Below are 13,792 nucleotides of genomic sequence, written 5' to 3'. Positions count from 1 at the left end.
AAACTCAAATGATTTGTAAATGTTACCCTTCTTCCCTTGTTACGTTCTGTCACCTGTCACATCTCCAAAATGACTTCATATCCCACCCACGTGACCCCTTTCAGGTTCTGTTAAGTGCTGACAGCAATCAAGGGTTGTTGAACTTGTCTGATGATGAAACCTGCAGTCGCATTTGTCCTTCCATCAACTCGCAAGAAACATAACCCTGATTGCTGGGTATCAAAGGAGCAATTTAGTTAATTAGCAACTGTCCAAATTCATGACGTTTCTTGCACGTAATGTCATACTTTGCATTCAGGAATTTTTGGTGCAAATTACCTGGCTGCTCTCTGCTGATAGAGCCCGTGCTAACAAGTTATTTTTAACAGGTAATTTAGTCGGCTAATGAAACTTGAAGAATTTTAGGTTCTTAATCTGTTTCTATTGAAAAGCCAAGTGCAAAGTTTACTTTGCTCAAGTGTCTCTCATTTTTCAGAGCAAAATCATTATTCACATGCAGCACTTTCACATCCATTTGTGATTGCAATGCAGACAAGTGGTGAAAAATGTTCTTGACAGATTTTATTTGCAAATGTGAAATAAATGACTAGTGCCTTACACATCCTTGGTGTTGAGGGTCAAACATCACAGGTTTAATCTCATCTTAAGGCCATCATTGCCTGGCCGTGAGAGTTTTGACTGATCTGTGCTTCACAATCAACACAGGCTGATGATTTATAATGTGTCACTTTACCTTACACTCTGTAATTTCATTTGTGATGCATTTATATGTATAGTGATGTTGAACAATTAATCTGAAAACAATTAATCGCATCCAAAATAAAAGTAAAATATGACAAATAAGAAAAGTATAATAATAAGAAAAGTGTAAATAAGAAAAATGTTATATTTGTATATGAAATATATTTATATATAATATAAATTATATATATACATGTAAATATTTTCAAAATATATACTGTGTGTGTATTTATATATACATAATATTGTATGTATACATTGATTAATCGTTTGACAGCACTAATATATATATATATATATATATATATATATATATAGGTATGCATTTTACCAAGTATGTAACTAAATAATATTCAAGACTTAATGTAAACTTGGAAAATGTAAAAAATGGAGAATCAGCAGTTCAGTACAAATGCACACATATAGCAGTTGGCCTATCATTTAGTTTCAGAAGACATTAATTCACCAACTGGGGTCATCATGTTACTTTATTTTCACTTTGTGTGGTTTTTTTAACCTCAGATTTGGAGGTCCTGTACACTTGCATGATATGGACTCACAGAGATGGATTCTTTTTCTAAACATCTCTGTGTTCATCTGAAGAAAAAGTCATATTCATCTGACTGCATGAGGAATTTTTGGGTGAACTATCCCTTAAAGATTTTTTCCTGGGATTTTTGAATTCTTATATGGATTCTGACAACAAAAAGTACATCTAAACTACACAAAGTTTGTGTAGCCAAGAGTTTAGTGGTGTGTGTGCAGTAGTTTAGTTATGCGTAGCCAGCAAAAAGCAGTGTGTTGATCATCAGCTGAGTCCACAGATGGTTGCCATGGGGCTAATGTCATTTTGTTGTCCACAGAACATGCAATCATATCAAACGCTCTGTGCCACATCAGTTGAGTCAGCCCTCAGGCCAGGGACTGAAAACTTTGTTTTATGGCTCCAGTGTTCTTTTGCTTCATGAAGTTTGCTGGAAAGTCTGTCCCTATAGTTCTTCCAGGGATTACAGTGATAAACCAAGATATTGATGTCAAATAGCAGATTTTGTTGGGTTGTATCACTATAAGCATCTGTCCTGATACGGCAAACCATCAGTGCACAATTACTTTATTCATAAGCTTATATCATTGTGCAACATACATCTTATGAGAACATGCATTACAATGCAACGGCAGGCCCATCACATTCAAAGTGTGTCATATAAAGCATGAAAAGCTACATCTATAAACATAATAAATAGTAAAAAAGCTAAATTTAAATTTACACTCATTTTGCTAACATGTTTTTGCACGCTTGGCTGATACTGTCGTCCATTCACATAATCCAAACCTCAGGGACGGCATGCAGTTCGTCCTTATCCTCCCCTTTCACTCCATCAGTATTATCTTTTCCTCCTCAAGGCCAAAACAAAGAGCTGAAATGGTTAATGCTTCCACCAGGAAGGCTAACAAATGACGGTCAAGTTTTTTTTGTTTGAAACTGTATTTATTTTCTCTGCTATTTTATGTTAAATCCACTTTGCTGTAGATGTGGCACAAATGTTTTGATACTGGTATTAGTTGATTACAGATTTGCTGAATGTATTATTTAAGGTTTCTGCTGCTGTTAGTTTTCTGAGAGAACATCTGACAAACATTATAAACTTGGGACATAACATTGCAGACGTGACTGGCATAAATAAGCTTTTCAGCAAATAAATTACAACCTCCATGCAATGCATGGCCTATTGGTTACTACAAAGCATCTGTTTGCATCACAGTATGTACTACTATGATTTAAAACGCTGTTTCCACCTAGTTACATTTAGGTTTTGAGCAAATAATCAAAATTATAATAATACTGACAAACAGATAAGCAAAGGCATTGCTTGAAGCAATTCCAAACAAGCGTTTTTGTCTGTGCTGAAAATGCTGCTTTAAGCCCCATCTCCCCTAAGGATTTTATATGTGTTTTTTTCTTTTCTTTTCTGGGCGATATGATCTTGGAACAAAATTATTTTTATAATACAGACAATTTATATACATTGCTTTAGTTTTAATCTCTGTGAAATGCAAGAGATGTAGCCTCAGGCCATAGTCCACATGGGATCCAATTTCAAATCTTTACTTGACGTTTTACAGTGTGTTCACTGCAGACGAGGTATCATTTCATTTCTATCCCTTCTGCTCCAGTGAAGTGAGTTCTCTTTCAACAGTGTAAAATCTTAATGAAAGCTTTGCGAAACTCAATGTTGAAAGTGGTGTATATGATGGGATTTACGGCACTGTTCACGTAGCCCAGCCACGTAAAGGCAGTGTAGAGTTCAGGAGGGACTTGGCAGTAAGTGTTCACTATGTGTGTGATGAAGAATGGCAGCCAGCAGATGATAAATACACCTGAAAATAAAGCACACAGAGGTAATAATTCAGGTTTGGGTGGAAAATGTTAAGAAACTTGAGCTGAAAACCTATATAAAATGTTTCATTCAGGGGTATATATGTACGTACTGAACAATATTCAGTTAAATGAAATCAAACAGTATTGTTAAAGCTGAAGTGGGTAATTTTCTCACCATTAGCATCACCAAATGAAACTGCAAAAATCAAACACAATACTCTGCCTGTATGCTATCGGTTGGACAAACAGATAGTCCTGCCCCAAAATTCACATCATTGGCTGTGCCAGTGTCGCTGTTGTCAGGCCGGTTTTGGGGGTTGCTAAGTCTACAGTTTTCCCTCAAATTGGGCTACTTTTCAACTGTTGCTGTGGGACACTGTTTATTCTCTGCTGGTTAAAGGTTTGACAGATTATTTAACTGTGCTAGATCTTCACAGTTTTGTAATGGAGGGTCCTTTATAATGATCTACAAATTGAAATTGTGTATAATGCATAACAGTGACGGTGAAATATACATTTTAGGTATGGGAGTAGCATATGTTGAATTTTGATATTTGGGGGATAGGGTCATTGACGTAGTTTTGGGATATTTTTGATTGGCCATTGTGCTAGTTTTGATACGCAGATCTGGCAACCCTGGCAATCATTTGTGATGATGAAATACAAAGTAATGTTTTGAAAGTACCACAGTGTTTACACTTTACAAGCAAATCAATCAAAAATGTTTAACTTCTAGTATTTTAACATAAAAAAAATCACACTCTTCACCATTAAAGTAGTACAAAGCAACACTTACCAAGGACAATAGCTAACATTTGAGTAGCCTTCTTCTCCTTCTGCTGGGAGATTTTGCGTTTGTTAAGAGTCTTGACCGATGTCTGTGTTTTGCCGGTGGGGGAGACCTGGATCTCAAATGCTTTGGCCCCTTTTGTGATATTGGTGTTGCCATTTCTCTCAGGTTTGACACCAGCTTCAGGCGATGGGGGTGATATGTCAGTCTCTCTTAGATTAGAGTTAACCAGCCTGCTGTGTTGTTGACTTGTACCAGACTGATCCTGCTTCCTCTGTCTCGGAGGGTTTAAGTTTGTTATTTCATCCATTTGGATGTCATCGCCATTGTTTACCACCTCCTTTATGAAGATCTAACAAAAAAAAGATGAAAAAGAAGTCATTTTGGTTAAAAGTAGTGCTGAAGTGCTCAGGCTTTGATAATAGAAATGAAATGAATTGGTTCACTTTATCAAACAGCTCTATTTAATAACAGAATAGTGTCTTGTTTCAGTCAACATAACTTTATATGAAGTCTACACGGGATGAAGAAATTAACATTCAATATTTGCTTATACACTGTCATTTCTCAAATGTCATCTGTCGTTATTATTTCTGGTGCATATGACAAGCAGTTAGAAGCTCAAGAATCCTGTCAAGCGCAATATTTGGAAAGGGAAAGTAAAATTGGCTGTACCACGTTTTTGTTGTTCACAGGAAAATTCCCACTGGACTTGACGATCACAGTGCAGAGTTTCACATCATCAGGGTGGGTGCATTTCTGAAACACATGGGAGAAACACCAGACTGTTTTGACAGATTTAGACCAGAAAGGAATTAGTTGTTCTACCCTAGGCCCAGTTTAAATTTATTTGCAATTATAGAAACGTGCAACAGGAAGGTTGGTAATTCCATTCAGTCACAGTGATATTTTTCCCAAATGTCAGATTATAGATCATGTTTATAGGTAATACGCTAGGAAAAGTTTAATTTAACATTTTAAATTATCTGAGGATTGCCAAAGCTTTGCATTCTCAATCTCCAAAGCATACGTTTTGGATGCACAAGTGGCCAATCTAAAGATCATTTCGGACCTAAATCCAAAGGTTCAGCGTTTTGAAAACAAGACATTTGCTATATAGAAGTATTAGGATGAGTTTTGCACTTCAAAATGAAAGCGCTCCGGAAATAAACATGATGTTGATCTGAGCCTGTTTTCACATGAGAATGCTTTGTAGGAGACGCAGCAGTGACAGAAACCACTGATAGGAGATATGTTTACTTATGCCGTCAGGACACAGTATGAGAACTCCCTAACCACAAATGGCTCTCAATAATGCACTGATGCCCTTGCAGAAGCTTAGGATGGGTAGATAAGCTATTGAATTTATTCTGCTGCAGCACATGCTCCATGGAGAAGCCTGGATGTCTTTGCTCCATGTAAAACAATGGAGACTATAGCCATGTATTATAATAACAGTCATATGAAGCAGCGGTCATTTCCTGCATGGCACACATTGATTTGCTGCATGTCGCCAGAATCAATACGAGCAAAAAAAGAGGAAAAGGTAATTCTAGACACGTTATGATCACAGATCTAAAAAAATATTTGCTACTATTTACTACTATCCAACTGTTCGTTACAGATATACTGCTAATGGGAATTGCAGTGCTGATTAATTACTTTGGAATTTATTGACTCTGCAGTTTTTAACAATCCCAATTCACTAAACTCAACTGGAGTGCCAAGTAAGTAGAAACTTTCATCATCCTGCAGCTGTCTCACCTTTAACGTCAAGCTCATATCCATGTCCGTAACTGGGCATGTGCGTTTGGTGTTGACACGTTTCCGTCTCTTTCGCAGTACCACGTAGATCTGCACGTATACTAGCAGTGTTATGATGAAGGGAACGTAGAAGGATACAATAGAGGAGTATACTACAAAGGCAGGGTTTGCGATCACACACAGAGCATCGTTATGAGTGACTGCAATCAAAAATAAAGTGAAAATTAGTGACACTGTCTTATGTATCATATAATCAAAATGAAGTTTACTGACTAGGTAGAATAGATGTCTGGGTCAATAACATATATGACTGTACATGTTACAGAAAGTGAAAAACTTAAACACTTATTAAATATACTTTGTATTGATATAGGTTTTACGTGGTTTTGATTTTTTTAATATCATTTTCAAAAAAAGAAAAAAAAATTGTCACATGGTGTACCCAAGTAAAAACTAAACTAAAAACTAAACACTTTGCAAATACTTTGAATTCATTCAATTTTTTTTATTTATTCACATGCAAAGTTATGCAGGGGTCCTTTTTGTGATGTTATTTCCTGTTTTATGTTTGTTTGATTTATTTATTGAATGTTGGTTGCACCACACGACCTTCGAAGACAAAGTTATTCAAAAATTAATAAGGAGCTAAAATATTTTTAACTAGATAATTTAGAATTTTCCCCCTGTAAAAAAAACAAACAAAAAAAACTAAATTAATTCAGAAATGAAAAACATGTTCATCTTAGAAGTGTATTTAAATCACTGTGTATGTGTATTTTTAATCTGTTTTTGAATAATAAAAGATTTAGTGGAAAAAACATCTTAAAATTCTCTCCTAAATACATACTAATATTTTAAAAAACAAACAGAAACATAAAGGTATCAGTGCAGCAGCTGACATTACTTGTTTTAAATACTGCAGAGTATAACGCTCAACATCCCAGTCTCTTACATTATGATTTGTATTGTTCATGCCCACAAATCCCTGACCTCGTCCTCCCAGCACGAGCATTCAAGCAAAAGAATGCTGATTAAATGACTTCCTCTAATATAACTTTTAAATTAAGTGGTGACCTAACTTAATTTTAGTTGCCCCTAACACCAGTGTGCATGCAAGTTAATGACACTAATACTCTGTAAATTCAGTTCTTAAGTGCAAGCTGTTGTGCCATAATATTATTAATAAGCAGAAGCCATTTGTTCAAGTTTAAGACAAGGGGATCCACTTACACAGAGTTTAGCTATCATATTCCTTTTGGTTATTTATTCACATGCAGAATAATGCATAAAAGATGAGACAAAGTGCACAGCAATGGACAGTAGATCAGAGATAAACTTACAGATATAAAACAGTATATTACCTTTTAATGCTTCTTTTCATAATGTCTGCCATAAAAATGTAATGTCTTTATTTTAATTCAAGGGCATTTCTCCACAAATGCATGCAGTGAATTGCCTTGAATTTGACTAATTAATTAGAATATCATAGGATTACAAAGTGTAATTGACTGACAGCTCTATGAAAAACATGTAATGGACACTTGATGTTCAAATGTTTGGGGTCGGCAATATTTTTTTTGAAAGTCTCTCATGCTCACCAAGGCTGCATTTGTTTGATCAAAAAATAAATAAAGTAAAACAGTAATATTATAAAATATTATTACAGTTTAAAACAACTGTTTTCTATGTGAATATGTTTTTAAACGTAATTTATTCACTTTATAGCAAAGCTGAATTTTCAGCAGCAATTACTCCAGTCTTCAGTGTCAAATTATCCACAGAAATCATAGTAATATGCTGATTTGATGCTCAAGATTTATATTCAGTGTTGAAAACAGTTGTGCTTTTGTAAAAACCATGATATTTTTTTTTCAGGATTCTTTGATTAATACAAAGTTTGATTAATACAAACATTTATTTGACATAGAAATCTTTGATACCATTATACTGTAAATTTCTTTACTGTCACTTTTGACCAATTCAGTGCATCCTTGCTGAATATAAATATTCATTCCTTTTGCAAAAAATTTAAAAATAACAATTAATAAATAAATTCATACTGACCCTGAACTATTAAATAGTTGGCCTGGCAATCTAGTTAGTGAATATATTTTCCCCTATATTTACCAGTATTATTGAGTCCAAACAGCAGTGGACATGATATTGCAAAAGACAGAATCCAGACGACAGAAATCATGACTGTGACCCTCCTCTTGGAGCTGTAGCGTGTGTTGTATAACATTGGCATGGCTACAGCTGTGTACCTGTGGGAGATACAAGACATAAATAAATTTGTTGTTATCTTACAGGCCTTATATTACCTGTATCATATTCTTGCATGCCTCTGCACACAATTTTCCAAATATACCTGCATTCATGTGACCTATGATGTATAGAACCACATATCGGTGCTTTTCTTCTAGTATCTGATTACTTACTATATAAATAGAGGAGACGTTTAGCATGAAATGCTATTGATCGTATTGATGAAGTATTTCTACTATTCTGAGCTCATGTGACATTGTAAGTGACAATGTACATTGAAGTTGTTGTCGTCTATATATAACAACCTCAGCACCAGATCTGGTTTATTTTCAGGTGTGCAGAAGCTGAGTTGGTACCTCTTTTGAGCTGAGCCACCAAATTATGTCTCGGTCAGCATTAGACCACTCTTATAATAGCAGAGCAGAAACACCTACCTGTCGATACTGATGGCACATAGATTGAGTATGCTCGCTGTACACATCATCACGTCCAGGGTGACAAAGATGTCACAATGGATTGTGCTGAACCGCCACTCTCCCACCACCTGGGAGGACAGACATGGACAACTAAACGCTCTGCTAATTGTAGAACAATGCATCTGAATGCAAACCTACACTGTTTGCTTGCAAATGTGCAATAGTTGCCAGAAGCTCTCTGGCAAGCATTGTGTATTACTAATATCTTTAGATTCTAAACATTCATGTTAACACCACAACCACCTGTCTTTTCTCGTCTGCAAGTCTGTAGGAGTCAATTTGCAACAGCTTTAACCACTATAATAATGTTTAAACCAATAAAATATTGGCATTTTCTCTGGTTTATGCGATAAAACTGGCAGAAAGCAGCAATATAGCACAGGTCAGCCTCAACCACAGTTCGCATCTCCTGAGTTGGCTGGCAGAGCTTTCTGAGCTGCCTCTGATTAATGTGTGTCCTCAGGCAAGCCGAGGGACTCAGAAACCTCTTGATGGTCTTAGGTCCCCGCCTCTGGATTTTGCATCGCTGTCATTGATTAAAGAATTATTTAACACCTCTAATGAAAGCGGCTGTGAGTTGCCTGAGTCAGTTCATCACCATATCTCTAAACTCAGATGAAATGAGCCTCACCACTATCATTCTCAGACATCGCTAGTGATCAAAACATGTCCTTGCACTAATAGAGGGAGAAAAAGAGAGGGAAGTCTGCAGAGCAAGCATGTAGTGTGTAGAGAAATAAATACTTTTTAAAATTGCTGTGCACAGAAAGAGCTAATCAGTATGGAAGATTCTTTCCACCACAGATTAAAGATTGCAACTTTTTACCTCATAAATCTCACTTTTTTTTCTCGCAATTCTGAATTTATATCTCACAATTTGGACTTTGCTTTTCACAATTCAAAGAAAAAATGTCAGAATTGTGAGACATAAACTCACAATTTTATTTATTGTTTAAAAGCTGTTTTTATTTTGTAACGGAAACGTGCTACCATAAATCAGAGCAGTGTGGCATTCAGAACTGACCTGAGAATGCATTTAAAGTTCTATTTGAGTCCTGAATTAAGAAAAAAAAAAGATTTAAATAGAATGAAATGCATTCAGAGGATATACGTTGTGAAGAATGGATGGATGGAAATGTATTCCACTGCTAAGAATGACCTAATGTTAGAATGCAAGTTGACATTTCATTCTAGTTGAACAGTAATCTGTGTATGTGACAAATAAGTTTTGAATAATTTTTGAAATCTTGAATTTTGTTCGTGGCAGCGATTCTGCCAGTTACATTGTTATATCAGTAGTTGGTGATGAAGGACTGTTTTTATGAGTGAGGCATTGAATCAATTCTAATTCAACACACTGTGAGGCGTGGACAATTCAATTCAAATTCATATTAATGAACTGAAAGGAGAACATTTCTTAAATTGTCAGTTTGGCCCAACCCTGAAGCTAAGCTAAATTTCTTGCTAGTATAATTAGGTTATTTTCATGACTCATTTTCATTCATGTTCTGAAGATATTCTGAAGTTGTTTATGGAAATTTGGAATGATGATCTCATCGGCCCTAATAATAATATTGAGCACTTTCATATTGCAACGCAACAACAGCAATTTTTATTTAGCCAATAAACATTTCGACCATCTCACAATAGCGCTCCTTAATGTTCTGTTCACGCATATAAATGATGAGAACAAAATAAATGATGAGAACGCAGTTACTCTGTGCTGCTCTTTAGGAGGAAAACAACACATCACAAGATATCAAAAGGCTCATTTAATATAGCCAGTTATAATAATGCTGTAAATTTGTTGTGCTGCATCTGAAGTGTCACTTTTGACCCATTGTTCAGAGCTCAGTTTAAAATCACACAACCAACCTGCTTGCATTATTCTCTGAAGAACACTATTTTCTGCATGTACATTAAAATGCTATGGATTTTGCTTGATATTTGATAGCTTTGCTAATATGTATGGCTCAATTACATACACCAAGGAGGCTTCTCTTTGTTGAAAATAACTACTAACCTGTGGCTAGGATCAGATTTTCTAGAATTAGACATGTGCTGGTGGCTACTGCAAATTGATTAGCTAGAATGTTTAAGACAGTGCCTGCAGCTTTTCTTAGTTAATTCATGCTCAGATTGACTCTAATGAGTTATGAAGATGGCGCAAGAATTTACAGTCTTATCAAGTGAGAATAATTCAATAACCCGTCCTTGCATTAATGTAAACCACAGATGGTCGGTTGTTAATCCATTTTAGCATTCGATCACGCTGATACCTACCTCAAGGTAAACCACCCATGGCATTACAAGTGTGGCAACTAGCAGATCAGCCACAGCCAGGCTGACTATCAGGTAGTTGGTAGTGGTCTGCAGGGCTTTCTCCCTCGAGACGGCCATACACACAAGCACGTTGCCGAAGACAATGACGAAAATGAGCAGTGTGAGAAGCATGGCATAATAATTGTACTGGTGCCGCCCCCCTTGTTCTGTGCCATTGAAGCCCCGGGATCCATTTTCAAAGAAGCTTTCATTATAGGCATACTCCGTGAAGACTTCCATCAGATGGTTGAAGCCAAGCCGAGACCCTACAACCAAGGACAAGAGTTTTTTTATGAAAGAAATCCAGAATTAATTTTTTTAAGTCACATATTTTGTATCCCAGTGTGTGTTTTATCATATGAACCAGATTGCACAGCGTGTGCCACTAAGTTTTGGCATGAAAAATCAATTTCTTATTGGAACACCAGAGCAGAAGCTTTCACTAGAAAGCACAGGGCCGTGGCCTTGCACTGCATGGTACACTGTGTAAAGTCTATCGGTTATTTATGGGTGATCGTTCGCAGAGCTGTCCTGAAAAACCTGTGTTTGAACTCTAGATGTGACTTGACTAACTAGGACAGAAGTCTCCTCCCTCCCTACTGTTTCCCTTGTACGATGTCCAAGAAAACAGACAGAAACATAAGCAGTATAAGCTAAATAATAAGTGGACGCGGGGAGGTGAGAGCATATCACAAAATATCACAACAAAAGGGCTTGTAGTATATACTGTCTCTGCAAATTGAGAAAAAAGGAAACTGCACAGTGAGCAGTTGCTTTTCATTCTATATTTAGCAGATTTAGCAAAATTCGTGTGAGCTCAGCACCAAAATTATTATAGTCCTAATGTGGAAATGGATTAAATTAATTTGCATTTCATGACACATGAACCCATTCTGGCCATCTAAATGATATCAAACTCAGAACAAAGGTCTACTTGTCTTCTCAAATTATTTTGTATGTCATGAATAGATCATTTCTTATGGCTTTGAGAAAGAAGGGACAAGGTAATTCTTAAAGAGATAGCTCAAAGGAATTCATTTTTTTTCCCAGCATGCAATAAATGTAAACCTTATTTTGTGTTCCTCTGAAGAAAGTAAGTCACACAGGTTTGGAACGACATCCTAGAGATTACAAATTTTCCATTTTTGGGTGGACTGTATTTACCATAAAAGTTTTATAAATGCCTGGCTAGATATCAAATTGTAGCATGTTGCAAATTCTATTTGAACAAACCACATTGGTCATTTTACACTGTTTTGACTAATGTAATGTAAATAAGAAACATACATAAGGGAAAAAGACAGAGGCAAGAACGCTTGAACCTTGCCGCACCTCGAATGTAACATCACTCAGGGTCTGAGCAGCGCCTTGTCGGCAGATGTGCCACATAAATGAGCAAATGTGCAATAGCAATATCTCATCACTTAAACCATTCAATATTATAGTAAAAATGCATTCTGTTGGGAAAAAAACCCATACAAAGCACCATCGTCACAGATATAACCCACTCTTGTGTAAAGGGACCACCACTTATTGTTTTTTCCACATAATTGCCTCTTTAGCCTTCTCAGTGTCAGTTTTGATCATGAAAGCTGTCTCTGAGATGACACTCCCTGCAGAGGAAGAAACAGGCATCGCAGCTCAACTGAATGATGCTTTTTCATTTTTTCTCATATCAATAATTTGTGATGTGCTTGTGTGTTTGTTAAGTTTGTAATGGGATTTTCAATCAGAACAATTCAGGATGTGTATGCATCTTTAGATTAGTTTTTGTTCATTAGAAGAAAAAAAAAATGTCTGCAGGAACAAACACAAGTCACAACTTATATTATGTTAGGTGTCCTATTTAGATACAGTGTAATTATTGTGTACATACATGCTGTTATGTGAAACTTGAGATTTGCATTTGCTGCAAAGGTTAGGGTTAACATTATGGTTATGGTTACTGCGGGACTCCAAATAAACAGTGTACTGTATGAATATCAGCCACCCACTGTCCCACACGTCTCCCCATTATTTCCTCTCTTTACTGTCTCCATCAATACAGAAGTCTATCTATTTATATTTTATAATCACACTGCATATGTATATAATATATGTATATACTATTTATATTGTGCTATTCTAAGCACAATATATTTCTGTCAAACACACGCTCACACATCATTGTACGCATAGAGAAATTACAGCAATTGTGTCACTTTGAAAGGCGGTTTAATTAATTGGATAAGATTACATCTAGCAGTTCACACATACTCGTCTAAAACAAATGCTTGTTTTTCCTCACGCAGTGGAATAAAGTTTCTCTGAAAGTGTCAGCATCAGCGAATATCTGTTAATTAGCAGCTCTACTATGCTTTCTAATTATTCACTAGCAGAAAAAAAAAAACTTGTTCACAAACGAGAGAAAATGCCGTGCTGTACCTTCAAAACCGCAACTTTCATCCAAAGAGCGGAAGTATTCCGTTTCTTAGATTTTAAATCCACTTTTCTCCAACGGATACACTTGTCCATCCGAGCGACTGTAACTGTATTCCTCTTCTGTCTCAATTACAGCTCCACGGCTGGAAACAACCACTGTAAACCGGCAAATGCGACTACTTCCTCGAGGAAATTTCATTTTGGCGATTAAAAGAACCTGAACATGATGTAAATATGCTTTTCCCGGTTTTGTGGAGGTGTTAAACTACACTTAGCAGGAGCAACCCATATCCGTTTGAGTCAAAGCGGAGTGTGCAGCGCGCAGCATCTGAGCGCGCGCTTTACGCACGCGGTAACCTTCAGCATCCACTGAGGGACAATCTCAGTCCCTCCAACAGAGATTGAGAAGGTTGGAAACGAGGCGGGGCTGTTATATAAACATCAGTAAGAATAAAACACAAGTGCTGCATTCTTCAATCACAATCTCCTTCTTTTCAAATCCCTGAAATTGATCTGATTGATAGGATTGCTTTCCTGAGTACATAGGCTAATTCCCATTTCAAACTGTAAAGTTGATCTATTAGTATATGAGAAGGCTACTTATTTTATATTTTGCTTTTTATTAAATATTTG

General features: G+C 36.3%; 1 protein-coding gene across 1 annotated transcript; it reads right to left on the bottom strand.

Moving 5' to 3' along the window:
• Positions 1 to 2,932: 2,932 nt before the first annotated feature.
• LOC306850964 (D(2)-like dopamine receptor) lies at positions 2,933 to 10,978 on the bottom strand (the record flags this gene model as incomplete). Its single annotated transcript, XM_079386946.1, has 7 exons — positions 2,933 to 3,120; positions 3,918 to 4,263; positions 4,587 to 4,670; positions 5,676 to 5,875; positions 7,803 to 7,939; positions 8,375 to 8,484; positions 10,700 to 10,978. The coding sequence occupies 7 exons, from the start codon at positions 10,976 to 10,978 to the stop codon at positions 2,933 to 2,935; spliced, it is 1,344 nt and encodes a 447-aa protein (XP_079243072.1).
• Between the last annotated feature and the right edge of the window lie 2,814 nt (positions 10,979 to 13,792).

The sequence above is a fragment of the Barbus barbus genome (assembly GCF_936440315.1).
Source record: "Barbus barbus genome assembly, chromosome: 31".
NCBI lineage: Eukaryota > Metazoa > Chordata > Actinopteri > Cypriniformes > Cyprinidae > Barbus > Barbus barbus.
Note: the sequence above shows the minus strand (reverse complement) of the source record. Positions and strands in the feature narration are given on the sequence as shown.